This window comes from Uloborus diversus, chromosome 8 (assembly GCF_026930045.1).
Source record: "Uloborus diversus isolate 005 chromosome 8, Udiv.v.3.1, whole genome shotgun sequence".
NCBI classification, from domain to species: Eukaryota; Metazoa; Arthropoda; class Arachnida; order Araneae; family Uloboridae; genus Uloborus; species Uloborus diversus.
Window position 1 is genome coordinate 89,198,539 of NC_072738.1, and position 22,477 is coordinate 89,221,015.

At 33.4% G+C, this 22,477-nt stretch overlaps 1 protein-coding gene across 1 annotated transcript in view; it reads right to left on the minus strand.

Annotated features, from left to right (window-relative positions):
- LOC129227698 (peroxisomal ATPase PEX1-like) overlaps positions 1 to 5,613 on the minus strand; it is a 47,811-nt gene extending 42,198 nt beyond the window's left edge. The window contains exons 1-3 of the mRNA XM_054862299.1: positions 5,526 to 5,613; positions 4,577 to 4,700; positions 2,079 to 2,228 (exon numbers count right to left, since the gene is read on the minus strand). Coding sequence (XP_054718274.1) covers positions 2,079 to 2,228; positions 4,577 to 4,681 — 255 coding nt within the window. The 5' untranslated portion in view covers positions 4,682 to 4,700; positions 5,526 to 5,613. The remainder of the gene's footprint in view (positions 1 to 2,078; positions 2,229 to 4,576; positions 4,701 to 5,525) is intronic.
- Positions 5,614 to 22,477: the final 16,864 nt, after the last annotated feature.

The window sequence follows — 22,477 nt, forward strand, 5'->3', positions numbered from 1 at the left end:
TTGAGTTATGCGACATACATACGCACATACATACATACATACATACATATGGACGTCATGAGAAAAGTCATTGTAATTAACTCAGGGAACGTCAAAATGGATACTTCAGGTTTTTATACGTTGTTAGGCACTTATCTGCGTGTGGTCGGATTGAGAAAAAAACTCAACATTAATTCGGGGATGAGCTAAATGGAAATTAAGGCCGAATTTTGAGTGAAATTTTTTTTGGGAAAACAATACTTCCTTTTTTGTAAAAGGAAGTAAAAAAGAGAGAGAAAAACAAAGTATGCTAAGGGAAAAAAAAAGGGAAATAGCAATATTGATGTCCCAGATACCTCAACCCTTGTGTAGTCAAGCAGGATGCTTGGGAAAGAGTCTCTTCATTTTTTTTTTAAACTGAAAATCTTTCTTTTCAAAATTCTATGTCTTATAAATTTCAAACACTCTCAGGCAAATATCTGCAACCCTCCCCCAACCTCCCCTTTTCCAGATTCTTTTACAGAACTACACAGCTGACCAATCCTCAACTAAAGAACTGAAAATGAATAAGAAATAGCACACCAGATCTTATTCTATCAGGCAAAGACAGGTTAGTACAGTATTGTAAATCTAGAATTAATTTGCAGCAGTTTAAGATAGAACAAGATTATGGCTACAACTAAATACTTGTCATTGTACAAACCGCAAAAATTTTGGGTTTGTATTTTACAAACATTTGTGGGAATTGCATTAGATTTTTCGATAAAGGATGATTCAGAGACGATTGAAACATTTAACACACTAAAACTAAAATAATCAATTAACCAACGTTTTGAAGCACAAAAATGGCAAATTATTGCAGACACAGGTTGCAGTGTTACAAGAAACATCTTTTTCATTGCAAAGAAGTATGAGCTTCTAGATGAGAGGTCATCCAAGAAAAGAAACACGGTGGTACAAGAGACAGTATAAATCCCAAAAAACAGAAATTTAACAAAACAAAAAAGACAAAATGACACTTGGAGCCGAAATTTATTACATAATTCCATCTGGAAAAAACCTGTTAAGTAATAAATTTCCAAGAAAATCCATAATTAATGTAAATTGTCCAAAAATGAAACCACTCTAAATAAATTTACAATAAATTCACCGAAAAAATTATGCATGGAAGCAATGTAACAAATGGAGAAATGCAGAAAAAACAGAGTGAAGGATAAACAAATTTCTTGGAGGAGGAAAACACTAAAACTTACAAATATCTGTTCCCTTCCTTATTCCCTAAAATGGAAAACTTTTGTTTGAATTGACGTAAAAATAAAAAATAGACTCTGGAAAAAAGTTAATATTGTTAGTTAACTCTCTTTTTCAGCTACTGAAGCATAAGTATATGTAATAAATGAAGCTTCTGAGACATATCATTAAACACAGAGCATTCCAAATGAACTTTGATGCAAGGTCAATGACAAAAATAATGAAAAGGAAAAAGATGCCTGTTTCTTCATGTCAACAATAAACAATAAAGCTTGATAATAGAAAAGTATTTTAAGCTTCTGAATCAGACTTAGAAATAACCCATTGTTAAGTGGCATTTTTAGACCAAAATTTTGATTTGACGCCTACATTTCCAAATCAAGGAACCAAATTTGAAGCCTAATGTTTTGGATGGGATTTACGTTTTTCAATCCCAAACTCATTATGAACTGCGATTGATGTGAAGAATAAATTTTAACAATCAATTTAATATTGGTAAAAAATCATTTTCTTCTGTGTGTTTACATTTTTTTCCGAATATCATACTGACAATATGGGGTATATTTCTTTAAATTTTAGCATCTAAATATTTGAGTCAATAAAAATGGCACCTAGAATGTTTATTTCCATATAATAATTATGAACATATTATATTCGCCGTTAAGGTGCATAAATTTAAATTCTTATCTTTATCAATAATATGAATCAACCTGAAGATATTGTCCATAGATTGGGAATGCGGGATAGGGATTCATTTAATGTTATTTAAATGAAAAAAAATCAGCTCTTTGGGCAGTAATAGTTGTGGTTGAGAAGAAGGGTGGTACTACTCCTAAATCTTCATATACCTTTTCTTTCTCTTTGATTCCCAACTTTTCAGCATATTTAGCATTGATTTGAACTTCGCATTCTTCATTTCCATCAAGACATCTGAGCTTCTGACATGATAGAAAAGCAGTTTTGTTATTTCTATAAGTTACTTTGAATACCAGCACTTCCTAGAAAATAAATGAAAAAAAAAATTATACTTTTATGGTATTTATAAATATATATGAGGCACTAGCTCAGACAGAAATACCTTCTGGAGGGTTTTTTTTTTTTTTTTTTCGATCAAAAGTACTTTCTGAAGGGAGTTTTTTGATCAAAACAGTCCTTTCATATGTATAAACTACTGTATTAGAATTTGCATTTACTTCAAAACCAATGTCGCTGGAGGTGTGTTTTTTACCCCCAAAACACTTTTTTGCTGCACCACTGATATGAGATTGTACCCGAAAATAGTCAAAATAGCACTGCCATGGGCGGAGCTTGTGTAGTATGCATTTTTGCTGCTAGGCGTATACAATGGAACTGACTGCAAATTCAGTGTAGCGTGTGTTATTGATCTGGCTTTTTCTGTTCATTTCTACTGATTGTTTTTGCTAGAGCTGTTTGGTTCTTGTTTCATTTTTTATGATGACAAGTTTAAGTGAACAAAGTACAACTGCAAAATTTTGCTATCTAATCATTAAAAATGGTTAAAACCATTCTTACTTGTAACTCTGTTCAGCAAATTTAACCAAAGATTTGGAAATGACGGGTTGCTGCCCAGTTTGTTTCTCGGGATCTGACTGTCAGTCCAAAAACACATGGAGTTCGAACATGTAATACTCCGTAAGGTGCTGCCACATGCCATCTTACTCGCTTCATGTGGCTCTATGAGGTATATCAATTTAAATTGATTTCTGTTAAATTGAACAATATTAAAAGAGAAAACTTAACATTTTTCAGGCATGATTTGTTGTAAACATTGTTACAGATAATCAATTCAACATAACAGAGATCTCCTTACACATAGGAAAGGGTAGTAGAGCCCATGTATCACCAACAGGACAATTTCCATTGTGAAATGCAATTAATTTGCTGTTTTACTAAAATTTATGTTAGAACTTATCAAATTAAATTGTAATTGATTAAATTTTGAGTCTCAACAAAAGTGTAAACTTCTTGCTTTTTAACACCTTGCTTACTTGCTTTCAAAAAATCATGCTTACGCACTTTTATGATCACAAAATTTCTCAAGGAAACTCACATAAGTAAGGATAAAAATACAGAAAGAGCATGCCGAAATAAAAGAAAAAGACATGCAAATCAAACTAAGAATATCTTTTAAAAGTTTAAAATGTTAACTTTCAAGAATTGATTGATGCACGCTTAAATCCTTTGAAGAAAATGGTTGTGCTTATATTTCTCCCAAGAACAAGATCACAAGCTAGTTAGATTATGAAGGAATGCAATCTTTGTGATACTTCAATCAATACATGTCTCTTTTTTCACAAAATAAGAAAACTTTATTATAAGATTATTTCCTCTTCATCCTTTGTAGATGAAATGTAAGGTTTTGAATTGAAAAAGTTCTTCAAAAAATATTGGCAGTTCTCTTTCACAAAAAATAGACACACCCCCTTCCTCTCCATCACATGTCTTGCTATATCATGTAAATATATTGTTTAAAAGCATTTGATTTCAACCGAAATGCGCAATTTCACACTTCTTGTTCCTAGTTCTTATTACAAATTGTCAATCCCATGAATGCCCCTCCCCTTCAAAGCGTGACATCATTTGAGGAAGACTGCTATAAGATCTCACTTTATTATTCTGAAAGTATCATTTTCCATCTTATATATGTAATATTTTCCAGTTACTCCTTTTTGATTCTCTTTTCATATGGAGCTAATAATTTTTGCATGAGCAATGTCCCTTTTTGCTAAGATTGTGTTCATATTCATCTGACCTATACAGTTGGACCCATTTATAGTAATCATACATAGCGAGTTAATAAGATGCAACAAAATAGTTTCAATCCACTCAAAGTTTAGGAGAAAAATGCATAATGCGAAATTCATTCCTAACAAAGAAAAATAGTTAATGTACTGATACTGATACACAGAAGTGTTGCCTGTTTAGGGCTAAAAAAATGAAGATAACAGCACTTGAAAAACAGAAAGGTAACAATCCTGAATTGCACATGCATGCTTGGGTTCTGAGACCTTTAAAGCCTATCTTCTTCATGACTCCCCCCTCCCCTTCCGATCTAGAATGTCTTTGCAAGGGCATATTTCATTAGGGTGTTGTACAGGATTTGACAAAAATGCAAAAGACACAAACAAAGGCTAGGAAAGATCTATGTTTAGGTAAGTTATTTGAAAATGGAAACACTTAGCATCGTCAAAAAATACTCAAATGCATGCACGAAGAAAATGACCCACGTGACTTCTACAAAAGATCAAACAGTCTTTATAAAAAAAAATAATAATATTTTTTGCAGAAAGAAATAATTGAAAATAAATACAAATAAAGAACTTACTAATGGTACTTCTCGTTTCAGCCACTTATCTGGTACATATAAAAAGCATGCTTTGTTGGAAGAGTAATGAACAGATGCAGCATAAGAAAAGTTCCAAGAATCCATTAAATATTATTTTGTTTTACTGAAAAAAATTACAACAAAATTAAATTGCGCAGCATAACAATACAAAGACTAAAACAATGAATATTTTTACACAAAACAGAAAACAATAAAACTTGAAAATAAATTTTGCAACAGAAGAAGGATGTGACAAATGTAAACATAAGCACATTACATAGAGGGGAGTATGGGCACGGAATGTGGCGTTGTTTTATTCACTCAGAATAAAACAACGCCACAGAGTAATTAAAAACAAAATAAAAATTAGACATTGAAATTTTGAAGAATTCGTGTGCAGAAAGATGAAAGAAAAATAGTACTTGTTTTGTGCTTTATGATCTTTTAGACCAGTGGTTCTCAACTTTTTCACTATTGAGGAGAACTTAGCATCCATCAGAATCTTAAGCAGGCCATTTATGAGAGAACAATATTTTCACAACAATTATAATCGGTGAAATGAGATGAATCCAAAATTTTCACTAATAACTTTAACAACTATAAAAATGAAAATATTAATTTTTGGTGGCTGTTCGTGGAACATATGAAAATTGCTCGCGATCACAGGTTGAGAATCACTGTTCTAGACAAGTTCTTGCATTTGTGAATATTTGACATTGTACCACGAATTTATCAATTGCATTTTTTCGGTTCACACTTAACAGTTTTAAAGTTGAAAAAGATTTCAAAAGCTGGCATTTGAAAGAGTTACGGTAATCAAATCGATCACAAATATTAAGTACTACTATTGAAAATGATAGGCGCATTTTTGTTTTAATGAAAACACATTATAAAGTACAGGAATTTAATGTCAATGGAAAAAGACCGAAAGAAAAGCAAATCTGCGTACTTGAATTCTGCAAACAAACGTAGTAATCATTTATAGTAACAATAAAAGTCATACAAACTCCAACATTTCAGTGTTTATAAACATTTGCTTACGAAATACAAAGTAGTAGTAGTAGTTTTCAGGGAATAAGAAAAACGCAAGAGTGTATTTAAAATGGAGTAAACACTTTAAATGTAAGTTAAAAATGTCATACTCACCACACTTTCGTGCATTAAAAATATGAATTTTGGGGACCTCCATGGCTCTGTAGTTAAAGAATTGTCTTCTAAGTCGGAGGTCGTGAATTGGATTCCCGACGGAGCCCTGGGCGTTATTTCCTTCTCTTGTGTAGTGTAAGGAGGCAAGGTGCATTGTACGCAGTCCTCCATGCATTAGAAGTTGTTTCCTTTCTGTATAAATAAATAAGTAAATAAATGAATATGAATTTCGTTGGGAATCCGTGGCTCTGTGGTACAAGCTTCATCTTATAAGCCAGAGTTCCTGAGTTCGATTACCGCCGATGCCTTGGGTGTTATTTCCTTCTCTTGTGGTGTGCTGTAAATTTTCCGGGCATTGATTAGAAGAATTTTTAACCTAGTTATGGCAGAGAAGAGAAAATTTCAAAAGTAATTGGTGACTGTTTCTTAGGGCTGTGGTCCCCCCATATGAAAAAGAAGAAAACAATGAAAAAGATATCGTATAAAAAATGATAAAGGTAAAAACAGTTTTCTGAATAAGCGAAAATCACTCATCCCTCCCCCACCCCTAACGATGTAAAATAAACGCTTTCTTTAACTAAAATGACTAAAAACTCTTTAAAAACGAAAAGCAACTCTTTGCAATTGGAAATAATTCGCCAAATAAACAAAATCTTACTAATATTATATATGCGAAAGTTTGTCTGTATGGATGTATGGATGTATAGATGGATGTATGGATGTTTGTTACTCTTTCACGCAAAAACTACTGAACGGATTTTGATGAAACTTTACAATAATATAGCTTATGCATCAGAATAACGCATAGGGTAGTTTTTGTCCCGTTATGGGGGGCAAAACCCCCGTAGGGGGGCAATAAAACACAATTTTTGTATAAATTCTCTAATATTGGGATGAAAAAATACTTGCACATATTTACATTATATGTCCATCGAAAGCTCTGATTTTTCTGCTGAAGATGGCACCTGTTCGAAATTTCTAAGTAGAATAAAAAACGAGTTATGAGCTTTTTAGATCCATGTTCGAAGGCTTTCCTCAACTCAATACAGTATTTAGTGTATCATCTCAACTCCCTGTCGATAGCGACAATTGTTGTATTGTTGACTTTCTTTGCTTTTCGTGATTGTTCAAGGCTTTTCTCAAGTCAAATCTTGAAGTAAGATTTTTGCACAAGATTGGCAAATAAAACATGATTTGACTGATGATTTTCCATTTAAACGGAACTTTAATGTAATTAATAGTTTTTATTATTATTTATGCTGATTGAACACTTACTCATTATCCAAACAACCAGCAGATCGCCAAAATTTTTGCAGAAAGATTTCCGTAGCTGATGCATTTGGCAGTTTTTTCAACGTTGCTGTTTTTGCAGCCGAAGACTACGTCATAATGTTTCTCAGCTTTCACTATGTAAACGAAATATCGCCAATCAAAGAATTTTCAAAAGACTTTTTTTACTGTGTTAAATAATTCAGCAACTAAATTAGGCAAATCCATAAACAGCGCAAAAACTTCCATTAATTTTCCTTTTTGCACAATTTCAAACAATCACCAAATTTTATTACTTATTTTGGTAACATTTCGGATGAAACTGTTTAGCGCCATTTTATGGTGACCAAAAATATCTCAGCATCTGGCGACGATATCTCTGTAACGAAAATTAATATCATACCGTTTTACAAAGTAAGGAAAGAATGGGGGAGCATCATCGAAGGTACCTCGAAACGACTTTCGCAAATTCGGCAAAATCGCACCAAGAGCCACAATGATTGAAATTTCCCGAAATAACTAAAGCAAGTATAAGGGCATTACGAGCGCAGCTACTTTTTTTTAATCACTTCGTACTTCATTAGCCATACAGAGAAGGTTTTAGACTCCATGTTAAAAAAAAAAATATCAACAGATTAATCTTTTTAAACATGAGAAGATTAATTTCATGTTTTTTAAATTTGTATATGCTTAAATATAGTGCTTTCGGTTCTAAATCAATACTACTTTGTTCTTTATACTTATTGCTATTTTAGTTTTATGGGTAAGGAAGAAACTCGATTTTTAATCACGTCAAAAAGATGTGTTTTAAATTCTTTCACTTAAAACAGAAAATAAAAGCAAATAACGATTTTTTCTAATAATTATTACTGACCCAGGCAACGCCGGGTACTTTTGCTAGTATACAATAAATTACATTAACAGTAGCTTTAAATTGTAAACAAATGATCACACAACTCTATTGTTTACAGCCAAAGTCGCCAAGCCACCACGTTACTGTAATCCAGCCGATAAGTGAGCGAAGCCAACTCCGATCGATTAGCGCTCCGATCTTTTGAACGAAAACTTTTTAAACTTCATATATTGCCTAATTTGTTCTTTCCACCAAAGATAAAGATCGTCCACTGCACTGATCTTTTGTGTACAGAACTACCCTGTTGTAATTTATCTGGACGAAAATAAAATTTGTTTCGGCTTTAAATTCCATCATTTTATCCTTTAATAATGCACTGATTAATTAGATAATCCTTAAAGTATTTTTGACATTGGTGCCAAAACTCAGATGGATTTGAGCCGAGAAACAAATGTTGCTAGGTACGGTACTTTCTGATCATTTGGTTAAGAAAACCTAAAGCACCGATCCGGTCACATGGTTCAACTACGACGACAGAACACACGTTTTGCGTGAACCATCCAGTACTTTACTTTAAAATATATCACGGGACCTAAAATCGTTGCTTTTAAGAAATGGAAAGCTTCATTCTCTCTCTACGTTTTATCTATTCTCAATTGACATATCACAGTAGGAAATTTCATTCCAAAAAGCAGAACTGGCTTTCTTATTGTCCTTTGGCAACAGGTTAAATATTTATTTCAGTTCTCGCTCAACAATAGGTTAAAATAAATATTAATCATTTGGGAGGTATAACCATCCAATGTTCAAATTAATTAATTAATTAACAAAAACGTTTCCGATTCGATCCATCGCGCTTCGAAAATATGCTTGCACACAAAAAATTTGATCAAAATTGATCCAGCCGTTTAAAAGCCTTATGGTGACAAACGTCCGTACAGAAGATTTTTATATATTAAAATAAGTAATTATTATTACAGGGGATTTTCGAAACTAGGTGCACCAAGCACTGTTAACCCCAGCTAATTCCACTACCCGAGCAATGCCGGGTACGGGAATGCTAGTTTCAGTATAAAGCGCCAAAAGCTTTTTTTTTTTTTTCTGCGGCTGAAAACTTTCGTTTTTCAAACAGACAAGAATTTGAGGGAGAAATTTGAAAATTACATTATGGGAAAACTAAAACAGTTAAATATTTTTGGAAAAGAAAAAGTGGGGCAGGATGTTTTACAACATATTTTTTAAAATAAAAAAAGCAAAATAAAGGGAGGGAGGCGTTTTCTGAGCAAAACCCCATCTTTTTACTTCACCAAAGGTAGCCTAAAATTGCATTTTTATAACTGTAGTTTCATAAAAACTTCAGAGGAAATTCCATGAACCCGTTTCCATATTATTTTCAAAAATTATCTAAACTTTTTTATTTTTAGAGCGTTTTTGCCGATCCCCGACTCTTCTCAACACTTTGAAGATCATCTAAAATTGCAAAAATTTTCCCCCCGCTGGAAAGTCCCCAAATCTATCCCGTCATCCAGCACTATCAGTTGCATTAAAGGTAGTACAAATGCACATTTACAGTTTTTATTTCGATTTTTTTCCAGGAGAAAGATTTCGCCCCACTTTCACATCACAACAGATCGTCTAAAATTTCGTTTTTAGGAACTTAAGTTTGAAACCTTTCCTGGGGCGTGACCCTGATTTCAGCCCTACTTCCATCTTTTTGAAAATCTTATAAGATTTGTTTTTAAGACTAATTGCGACGTGAGGAGGGAGGGGGGGAGAGGAGAAAGTCTCCGAATTGATCCCTTTCTGTAACATCAAACATAAGATACAGTTACGCAGGTTACGTATTTCAGTTTCGAAAACTTTCCGAGGCAAATTCCGAATGCCATTACTTTCCGTTAAATCACCTTAGATGGCCTAAAATTGCATTTCCAACGCTTCAATTTCTAAAAATTCCCGGGAGACCCCCCCCCCCCCATCCATTTGAATATCAGCGAAGGAAAACAAACAAAGAAATCCATCCCTCATTTTGTCAACAATCATGGGAGCCCGAAATCTTCACTTGGCACTGGCCTAAGCCTCTGGGAATAACTGGGGGAGGGGGGGGGGGGTGATACGATTTCAATAGAGATCGGATATGTGAGATGGGGCGTAATCTTTAAGTTTGGCCTAGGGGCGTAAATAGATGTTAATCCGGCCCTGATGACCAGGAATGCCACTAATAAACATTAACTTTTACTTAACTGTTTTTAAATTTCTTGAGCTTGTGCTTAAACTTTTGCTTCGTCTTCGTATTCCAATGTTTCTGAAACCTCTTTTACCGAGTGTCTCATTTTTTGCAGAGAAAAAACGTTTATATATTTCATCAAATTTTCAATATTTTAACTTCAAATTTGTTTCTTGTCAGCTATCAAGTTTTCTGAAAGTGTAGCAACGTTTGATGGAAAACTCTGCGCGTTATGATCCGAAAACCTTCAAATAAAATTTGTATTTTTGTAAGAAAGGCTTATATCTCCATGGATATATATAAAAGATACTTTTACGGAAATACAAAAATAAATTCTACATAGTTCGTTAACTTATTTCTGAAATTTATAACGTATCCCCTTTACAAAGAAAAATTATCAAAAGCCATTTTTTTTGTTTTCTCAATTTGTTGCTGGTCCCATAAATAAATAGTACATTCAATTTTTATTGGAAAATGACAGCTGGAGACCATTTATGTGAAAAGAATTTCATAGCCAATGGTCTCTCATTCCTCGAGAAATTCGTAAAAATGTGAATTTTTGAAAGTGTACCAATATTTTTGCTCATACAGAGCAGGGTATGCAGTTAAATCCGGACCTGCCAAATGTATCATTGAATTGAGGATATCGTTAAATTGAATATCGTTAAATCGAGGTTATACTGTAATTTTTTTAAAAAAAATGCGTGTTTCATGCAAAATTTGCCGCCCCTAAAAAAATTGCCGCTCTAGGCAGCTGCCTACTCTGTCTATTGGGAAATTGGACCCTGCTTCACTCGCTAAAGTTCAGGGTTACCGTAGCGTGGTTTCTTGGTGCGTTAAGCGATGAACTATACAGTTGGAGGATTATTTAAGTTTTAAAGCAACTGTGTTTTTTTTTTTATAAATAGTTTTAAATTCCAAAGAAACTTTAACAGTTTTTTTTTGAAAAGGTGTGTTCGCATTTTAGTTCAAGAAAAGTGATTATTTCACATCTGAAGGGACGAGAGGGGGGGATGCCTTTAACTTTAGGACTTCCTTTAAATTCTTAGCACAGGCATCGCCGTGTGGGTACTGCTAGTAAGGACGATATGGAAGAAAGTTTCGTGATGGCCACAATTAGTGATTGCAATACCGATATTTCGAACGATTTTTCAATTTCGTAATACCGGTATTTTTCGTTATTAGCTGAAAATAATAAATAGTTTCGATTAAAGAATTCTCTCTCTCTCTCTCAATTTAGCTTATTAAATATCTACTCATATTTTAAATGTACATTTCTTTTTCCATGATACAGAACCCAAATCAATCTATTGATGTAAAAATTTGGCTTCAAAAGCATTAACTAATAGAATATCATAAACAAAAGCAGCGGAAAGATTGCAAAATAATATTGTCATTACTAGATGGTGAGATGAATCGCATTTTCGTGAATTTAAGCGCACCATGTTTTTATTTCTTCATTTCCCTGATCAGTCACTTTCCCTTATGTAAATGTTAATTTCAAGTGTAATTTGTAATGCATTTGCAGTACTGTCTGACCATCGATTACATGGAAAGGCTAATATCCGGTTTATAGGCGGAAATGGACGTATCTATTAGTTTATAGGGGTGTTAGTTGGTTTGTTACAGAAGTGCACTTTTGCCTCTCTATTATTTAGCCTTAGATTTGTAAAAATGAAAATTTGCTTTCAGCAAGTTTTTTAATCCTAACTGTATTCGATCTAGATTCTCACGGCAAAAAATAATTGATTTATTTATTCACAACAAAGTTTTGAACTTACCATTTTGCTTTTACGTTCCTGAACGAAATGAAAATATTTTCTTTTTGTTGTTTCCATGGTAACTATTTTTTCCCCCTTATTTTATTTTAGGGAATGCAATAAATGAATAAGGCACTTGTGACATTATAAAACGTGTGCATCAAAAAATCACATCGTTATTTTCCCTTCTCCCCTGCTAGATTCATTCAGATGGAATCGTCTTTGCTTGGTAGATTGCCAAATTAGATACAATCCGCGGTCAAACAGTATGACTAATTTATTCCTAACATAAATTGCAGCCAGGGCCTGATTAACGCACGGTCCGGCGGGTCCGCGGACCTGGGCACCACAAATTTAGGGGCACTAAAATAGCCTAAATTAACTTCTTTCCTTTTTTTCTGTTCCAGTGAACGTTCCTTTTCAGCTTTGAAAAGAATCAAAAATCATTTGAGAAGCTGCGTTTCTCAGGATAATTTAAGCGTTTTCCTTATTGTGTGTGTGACTATTGAAAATTCAATGACATCAAAATTAGATTTCGATGATGTGATCGACACATTTGCCTCTGTTAAAGCCAGAAAGAAGCCTTTTTAAAGCTTGATGTCAGAATTAGTTAGATTTTTTTTTTGCTATTTTTGCAGTGTTAGATTGTTTTTTAACTCATTTTCACCAACTATGATTAGTATGGTGACTATCAAGTGTTTGGTATTCAAATCCTAGATTTCTGTCGTAATGTGTAGGTTTCTAGTCTATTAGATTTATAGTATAAAACATTGACTTTAAAATTGTGTTGATTTTCTCATGGGGGAGGTGGGGGCACCATCTTCTTCTCAGGACCTGGGCACCAGTTTGTCTTGATCGGACCCTGATTGCAGCACTGCATTATGATATATATATTTTTAAATATTTGTCTCAACTGTACTGTTTTTTGACAAAAACGTTTTCTATTTGGTATAACAAATGGAAGTTGTTCCTGGTATTTGTTTGTTGTTCTATCTCGCTATTTGACTTCATACTTAGCAAGATAATTTTTAGAAGTTATATACAGTGGCTCCCAAAAATGTTCGTACACTTTGAAATTTTTTAGTAAAACCAAAATAACGCGAAACTGAATTCGAATATGAAGTTAATTTTTTTTCACATCATTGCTATGTCATTCTAAATAAAACCCTGTATTCTTTTAAAAATATTGACGGATCTTCTTTTTGAAATGGATAAAAAAACGAAGAGACAGAGAAATCATATGCCACAAAAGTCATCGTACACTCAAATATTTTCGAATAAATTCATGGTTAAAATTATCATATGTGGTTTTTTTATTATTTTTGCATTGTGCTGACCCTTAAAATGTATTTGGGTTTAATTTTTTGTTTATTTATTCCTTAGTACTGTGCTTATTACTTTAAAATGGCTGGTATTCGTAAAAAACCACAAACACCATTCGAATTTTAAATTTTTTCCTCACAGTAGCGGTAAATTGGTTTGAAATGTCTATAAATAAGTTAATTTATTCCATTCTACATCAAAGTGCTTGATAAAATGCTTTAAAGAAAAGAATCGGGCCGAAAACAAGGTAAGAAAAGATTAACCGGCGAAATTGACAAAGCGTGATCGGAGATTTACAGTTAAAAAAGTTATGAAAAAGACATTTGAGTGCTGTAAAAGTTTCTGCAGAGTTAAATGAAAACTTTTACATGTAATTTTCACCTAAAATTGTTCGTCAAGTTCTCTGATTAGCTAGATTGAATGGGACCTCTTCCAGCAGAAATTTTCTTGACCGTGCGAAAAACAGAGAGCTTACGCTTTTCGTCGCAAAATCAATGATAAATAAGCTCAAAACGTTTTCAAATTACGTCTTACTTACAGATAAAAATGAATTCAACATTTTTGGTTAAAATTTTGTATAATTGTAAATATAAGAAAAAAATTAAGAACTTAATCTTAAGAACTTAGTTGAACCAGTTAATCAGGACAGTGAAGGCGTTCTTGTGTGAGGGTGCATATCAGCACCAGGACTTGATAGTTTGGAATTTTTTGCTGAAATAATGAATCATGCTGTTCATTTAAATATTTTTAAAACCAATTTTAAACTATTAGCCAAAAATTTGGTTATCGGAAACAACTTTGTTCTTTATCAAAACAACGATAAGAAGTACACGGTTTTCAACGTTTGAGTCTAGTGCCTCAAAAATGGTCCTAAAGTTTAGAAAATACCCCTTCAATTTCCAGATTTGAACTGAATGTAACATATTTAGAGATATCTGGAGGCTAGATTAAGAAAATACGGCTTTGAAACGAATATAGAGCTAGTAACAATAAGTCTCGAAGTGTAGTTGAGCACTTACTCAGAAATTACGCAAAAAAGAAAGAAAAAAGAATGAAATCTATTCCCAGATGTTTTAAAAGGTGTTATTGATACTGCATGATATTCTACTAAATAATAACTTAATATAAAGTTAGATTGTTCAATAATATGCAGACATTTTTTAAAGTGTACGAAGACTTTTGTGAGATAAAATTTCCAGCACTTTTTGGTTTTTGATTTTTAAAAAATTAAGTTTTAATATTTTTTTAAAAACTTTTATGTCGTTTTTTTGAAAATGGATCATAGATCTTATAATTAAATACCTATTCCGAAATATTAATTCTAACCAATGGATAGGGATCTATTTCATTGAAAGTCGTAGGTGTACGAACACTTTTGGGAGCCACTGTAGTGCCTTGAAAATTTGCATAGAGGTAAAGCATAAATATGCTCCATGATATTTTCAAATATTCACATAATTATAATTGTAAAAAATTTGAACAGAAAGCGAAAACGAATAAAAGAAATTAACAAAATCAAATTTAGTCAAATTTATCGCAAATTTTAAACTAAAGGGCTAATAAAAAGAGAAATTGATGTTAATACTGGGGAAAATATCGTCTCTCGGAAATCAATTTTAACTAAGTTTAAATTTAAAAAAAGAATAATATTAATAATACATACAAAAGGGTTTATCTAAAAATGACATGAAACAGACCGAATTATATGAAAGAAAAAGACTTCTAGACAATTAGATGAGCTGTATCACACATTGTTAACAGTACCACCGCCCTGCGTTAATTCAGAAAGAGTATTTTCAACTGAAGGAAAGTTAAAAGTACTAAAATGAGTCCAGGCATAGGGACAATTCAATAGATGCATTATGTTTTTTACTGGTATTGATTTTTTATTATAACATTTGTTCCTTCATTTTATATTTGTTCACAAAACGATAATACAATTTTTGTACAAAATTATGAAATGTGGCTACGAAACAAAATGTTTTCAAGCATTTTTTTCAAAAAATTTCAAATACCGCTGAATACTGATATTCCAGAATCACGTTTTAAAAATACCGAATACCGGAATTGAATTTTTGGTCCGGTATTGCAATCCCTAGCCACAATATACTAGTTTCTTTTTATTTATATTTCAATTGAAAAATGAAATTGTTAGTGTTGAACTCAGTGCTTCAACCGAAGCATTTAACTGAAGTATTGAGACCGCAGTTTCATCCTTTTTATGGACTCGCTAGTTTGGAATAGGCAATAACCAAATGAAGGCAGATGTTCTCTTCCTGAAGCTGAGATTACCAACAAACTGGTAGCTAAGTTGAATTTAGCTAACCAGCGAGAGTCCGAAAGCAAAGTGCGGTTCAACTCTTCAACTGACGGTAAAAGCTCAGCTACTAAAGTAAAGTTACTGCCCTTCAGTCAGGGATAGGGTAGAATTTCAAGCAATATATTAAAAGTACTAAATTCCTGCTTATTACCTAAACTTTAACCTTCAGTTTAGAGTTGAACCGCAACCTCTTGCTGGTGTGCTAAATTAATTTTATATATATATATATACATATATATATATATATATATATATATATATATATATATATATATATATATATATATATATATATATATATATATATATATATATATATATATATATATACTGGTATGCAAAAATTAAGGACGAAGTCGAAAAATTAGCGTATCAGCTGAACGAAGAGCAGAGCGGACAGAAAGACCAATCAGGAGATTAAGCAAGGTGATGTACGGTAGCACATGCGCAGATATGCAGGCAGACGTAAAGGGGGGGTGTCTGAGTAGTATAAAGCAAGTTGTCGGTGTAAGATCAGTATTTCTGGCAAAGAGATTGCACGCCGTATAGCAGTTAAAATCACACCGAGTTGCTGCCTCAGCGAGAAATGGCGAATAATCAATCTGTTAGACGACATCTGGATGCTTTTACCCGAGGTCGAATCATTGGGAAGTTGGAGGAAGGCCGCAGTGTGACAAGTGTGGCTGCAGAGTTCGGAATTGCTCACAGCATCGTTTCACGACTTTGGAGACAGTTTCAAACTACAGGAACAGCTATCCGGGGGTTCAGTAGTGGTCGTCCACGAGGAACCACACCCGCAGATGACTGGTATATTGTCTTACAGACCAGAAGAAACAGGCGGCAGAGAGCGGGAGAAATCGCTAGACACACGACACAGGCGACTGGACGACCGATATCGCGTTTTACCGTGGCCAGAAGACTGCACGGTGGTGGTCTGTTTGCACGACGCCCTATACGGTGTGTACCTCTAACGCCTGCCCATTGGAGAAGGCGTTCTCTGTGGTGCCGGGAACACCGGAATTGGAGAGACAATGAATGGGGACGAGTACTCTTTACAGATGAGAGCAGATTCAGTCTGAGTAGCGATTCTCATCGCATACTCATCTGGAGAGAGCGGGGAAGTCGCAATCATCCCTAGAACATCATTGAAAGGGACAGGTATGGAGGTCGCGGTGTTCTCGTTTGGGGAGGCATCATGCTTGGTAGTCGTACAGACCTTCACATCTTCGATGCAGGTTCAGTCAACGGGACCCGTTATTGTAACGAGATTTTTCTTCCATATGTGCGTTTTTTTAGAGGCGCTATGGGTCCGCAGTTCCTTTTCATGGACGACAATACACCATGTCAACGCACAGTAGCTGCCGAACAGCTCTTAGAGTGTGAGGATATTGAACGTATGGATTGGCCGGCACGATCTCCGGATCTCAATCCCATCGAGCATGTATGGGATTTTCTAGGCAGACGCTTGGCAGCTCGTACCTTACCACCAGTAACGATTCGGGAGCTTCGATTGGCGCTGCAAGACGAATGGGCAGCAGCAGCAATGCCTCAACAACTCATTGACACCCTCATTCTCAGCATGGGCAGACGCTGTGAAACCTGCCTAGCAGTCCGGGGAGGTCATATCCCCTACTAAAGTCCGGATGTTTCTTGCTGGACACCCATCACAGGGATGTTTCGGCCTTCAGTCGCATTGCGCTCCAATGCTACTTTTTCAATAAAGCTTCTTTTTATCCCCCTGATTTCTCTTTTAGTAAGTGTTGCTTACATTACACATGTCCTTACGCATTGGGGATCTTACGGTACTAAATGTGTTGATTAGGAAAGCTTTTGTACAAAGTTATATTGAAAAAACCGTCTCGTCTTAATTTTTGCACAGCAGTGTAGTTCCCAGTTTGTTGGTAATCTCAGCTTCAATGACAGAATATTTGCCTTCATTTCGGTTGTTGACTAATCCAGACTGGCGAATGCATAAGAAGGATGAAACAGCAGTCTCTGGATGTCATAACCGGGCTGTCGGTACATCGCATGGAGTTTTACCTTAGCACTAACTCAAGGGCAGTAATTTATTGCTTATGTCAAAGTGTTTGATCTAAAAATATGAAAGTTATTGATTTATTTAGGAGCTAGCTGCGTTGCCCGGCTTTGCCCGGTCTACTTTGAAAATAAAAATTGTGTCACATTACGTATATCTAACAATCAGGCCCAAATAAAAGAAAAAAAAAACATAATGCAAAATTTCCCTCCCAAACAATGACGACAGGTATTAAAGTACTTTCAAGAAATTAAATCGACAAAGATGGATTTAAAAAGCGTAACCATGGAAACACAAAATAAAAAATGTTCAAGAAATTAAAATGAGAAAGATAGAAAGAAATAATAGATTCGAAAAGCGTAATGCAAAAAAAAAAAAAAAAAATTAACAACTTGAATAGAGATGAGATTTTTCAAACTTGATTTAAAAAGGCTTGCAACTTTTTTCGTTTGGAGATAGAAGCTTAGTTTTTCGACCATAGGATACTAGTTCGAGATACTAGTTCTGGAGTACAAAATGTCGCTTTTTCCAATGGTGTCAAAAAGAAAAGTGTGGACAGATCCTTCTTTTTTTATTGAAAGATTTAATGAAGAAAGTAGTGCCTAAATTTCAGCTAAGCCTAAGAAATTTCAAGTTAAAAAAGCAAATAAGTCCTGCCGTAATTAAGTTAGAGCATTGAAACAAATTGCGTAGTAAGGAGAAAATTCTACACTTTCCAATGATATATAATATTAATATGTGCAAGTAATATTTCACCCCACATTTGAGAATTTGTGTGAAAATTGAGCTTATATTGGAATAAAAAACGAACTATTCATCGGATTTTTTTTTTCTCTCGAACCGGTCTGCAAACTTTTCCCGGACTTAAAGAAACAAACGGTGAAAATTTCAGCGATTTCGACCGGGTAATTCTTGAATTCAAAAGTTCAAACGCACAGAGGCTTTTTGGAGACTTCATTTTATACTATGTAGAGATGGAACCCCCCCCCCCCTCTTTATTTTGAACTGATCAAAATGGAGAAAATTAATGCCTCCCTCACTGTCGAAGATAAGCTTTAATATAGGAAGTTTATACAACATACAGAGATTTGACAGCAATTCTAAACATCAGAAAACCTTTACAAATTCAAAAACATTTTGTTGGATACATCATCATAGTTGAACTTTTCTACGATAAATTTTCAGAAATGAAAACATAAGCGTTTTAAACTTTTTATTAGATCAAATTTAATTGATGCAAATGAAATATTTAAATTTTTATGATTTTTAAATGAAGTTCTTTGAACATTTTTGCCTTTCAGCTTTCTCAGAAATGTTTACTCATTTGACACACAAGATAATTTATACAGAATGAATAAAAAGTTTATCTTTAAAATGTGTTGTAAATATCTTTACAACACATTTTGCATTCTTGCAAAAACAAAGGGCCGTACTAAAACATGAAAGAAGATGAATGCAATATATTTAATCTTTCAAACAGTTACGATGAAGAATACTATAATGAAAATATGAAAAAAGAAACATAAAATGTTACATTATAAAAATTAGTTATATCTTTACTTATCTAATAGAAATAATTTATTGCAACAATTTCAAACTTCATAATGGCTTTGAAAAAAAAAATCAGGGCACAATATTACAAAAATATCAGGATACTTCTAATATTTTTTAATGTGTGTCACATATATTAATTAATACATCTCGACTACTAACAAAGCAGAAGGTATAGATGTCCAGATGTAAGTCTGTGATGCACATAGGGCCTTTTGTTCGATTTTCAGGAAATTTGGCACAAAATTAAATTGTAAAATGGGGGTACGCATCTCAAAGCCTTTTTTTTTTTTTTTATTGAAAATTTGATTTTATTCTTTTTTTGTTCCAACTGTGAAAGCTCGTTTGTTATATAAATATGATCATGCAGGAGAGAAATAATTCATGCGCATTTTTTAATTTTACGTCATTCGATGGCTTGGAATTTTCTGCATAAGATGAAGTTTTTTCAAAATTTCTAGGAAAAGTATGAGAGCTGTGAGAATTTGCTTTTAGAAAATTTTCTGAAGCTCATTTAAAATGCTATAACATTTCTTTGCAAATAATAAAAGCATTTTTAATTTATTCCAAGATCAAATGCGTAATTTTTCTTTCGTTGAGAATTGTTGCAGGTTGTGGTTTGTTGTTTGATTTATTATTAATTACCGGTACCCACAGAAAAATTAAAAGCTCATTTGTCAGCCTGTATATTTACAAATAATGGATGATGAATTTCTCGTCAATTTGCTATGTTCATTTGCTCGTCCAGGTTATGGCAATTTGCTCGTCCACGTTATGATAATTGGCTCGCCCATGTTATGATAATTTTGCTTTGCAAAATGTTCTTAAAATTGGCATAGAAAAAGAACAAAATCGAATTTTCGAAAAATCGCATCGAGAGCAGGTCGAAATTTTTACTTTTTCTTTCGTTTAGAGCAGGGGTCTCCAACTTCTTTTGCTGAAGGGCCACATTGTATCTTTTTGGAGGTCAGGCGGATCAACACTCTAATACTACTTCAGTTCTGATGGCTTGGTTAAAGGCACCCCCCCCCACACACACCATCACCGACGATTCTTCTTCTTCTTTTTTTTTTTTTTTTTTGAATAAGTAACATATGCGTAGCCAAGTTTCACGTTAGGGACGGGCAAACCAAAGTAGAAGCGATCACTTAAAATACGCTGCCAGACGTCCCGGTTTTCAGACGAAATCCCAGTGTCCCAGCTGGTTTACTTCACGTAGCTGTCAATGATGAATTTGATACTAGATTACTAAAAAAGTCAAAAAAAAATATTTAATTGTGAAGGGTTACTGAGGATTATAATTTTGTTACTTGTGACAGTGACATGTAAAATTATTATCTAATTAGCTGGTGAAGATCTTTACAAAATTAAAATGAAAAAAAAAATGGCTTAAAAAAATGCTAGTCAAAGAAAAATGCATGTTAATATTGTTAAAATATTTATTCCCCATTAAAAGTGTTCCTTCTTACTTACTTTACTTGACAAACCTATTTGAAATAACTTGGATGCAATTAGATTGAAATTTTTGAATGGACAGGGCAAAAAAAAAAAAAAAGAGAAAGTGTTAGTCCTCAACTGAAGATACACTGTAATGAGGGTTGAAAATAACCATTAACACAAAGTTGTCAATGCTGCTTGCTTCTAGGAAGCAAATTTATAACACTCTTGTGGGTTGCAAATAAATAATTACATGTGAAACTGATTTTTGAAAGGTAAGAGAAATAAGTTATTGCTCTACCTTTCTCTGCATACTTACCTCACAAAATACTTTTTTATGTTAATGTACTTTATTTTACAGCTGCTGTGCAGAACTGATGAGGGCAGTTTTAAATTCCAATGCTTGAATTTTTGCAAGTCTCTTGGTGGCATTTTTTTTCATCAGAGACAGAAGACCCACAAAACTAAGACTGATCCATACCTTATCCAAATGCGGAGTGGAAATTAATCCTAGTGTATGCTCATGCAGTAGTTCATTTCATGCTACAGTTTAAAAGTTAAAATGCATTTTTTGTTCTTTCTTTTCTTTTCTTTTTCTTTTTTTTTTTAAATCTTTTTAACACAATTTTTAAACACGCCAGCATTAACAGCTGCCAGTCCTGAGCCTGGATAAAGTGTGAAGGAAAATTGTACAACATTTTAATTAAATTTGTTTGTAGGTATATTATAGCAGGAAGAATTGGTTTTAATTAGTGCCAACCTTTCTGTTGATGCTTTTCAGTTTGCATTGGACGAAATTGAATTTCAAGGAAATATACATAAATAGTTTTAATTTGCTGTCAAGTATTACTATGAAATTTGAAGAAATCCTAAGATTTAAATCTCATTTCCAAAGTGTCTTGTTTAATATTAAATCATTTCTTGCTTTTACAGCTATCCTACGACCTTTTGTTTTGAGCCCTAAGATCCAGAACTGGAACTAGGAGTTTCAATACAAGGATTGGTCCAATCTCACAATTTCCTTTTCAAGTAAATGTTTGTACTGAGTAGCATACAGCAGGAAGATTTGGTTTTAACTAATGCCATCCTTTCTGTTTGTGCTTTTCGGTTTGCATTATCTCTTCAAAGTTTCTTCAGAGAGCAGTGGATGAATTTTGCAGAAGCAGCTTTGAATCTACATTGAACCCTTTAAATTGCTATCAATAAATCACAAGTATAAAAAACTATATATATTTGATGTACTTCTATGATTGTAACATTTTTTGTGTATTCAATATTGTAATAAAGTATGATACCCAACATTTAAAAACATGGACTCAATTTTGATGCAAAAATAAATTGAATGGAACTGTCATTTGTCATGTTTGAACTTTATGCATAACATTGAATTTATTTGTTCAATTATGTAATATGTGTGCAATAATGATGAATTCTTATAAATTACAATTTAGTAAATTTGAAAAAGTAAATTTTATTTCAGATTGATTTGAATAATCATGAACAAGAGCAGGGATTGTTAATATTCATATTGTATTCAGTAACATTTTGTTAATAGTGACTAAAAAATATGTCTTTAATTTTAGCTAAGAGCAACATTTTCTTGTTAAACTAATTAAATGCAGTAGAAACTTGTTACACCTCAAGGTTTGAGGGATATATTTTGCACTTGCCTCATAACTTAACCATGGTATAACATTATTCATTATTGCCTTCCCATTGGGCAACAAATTATAAAAATTGAAATGAAGAAAATGTGCATTTAACTTGGGTGTTAATGTTTGACAGCTGTACTTTACATGTTATATTTTTTTTTCCCGTTATAGAACTTGGGCAAGAGAGGAGAAGAATTATAGTTACATTACATGAAAATTCCAACTTTGTTTTGTACATGCATATTAAATGCTGTCATAATTTCTTTTGTTGGCTAATAAGGTTGCAGAGGGCTCAGGGCGATGAGACCCCTGGACCTGGAGAAAGGCACCC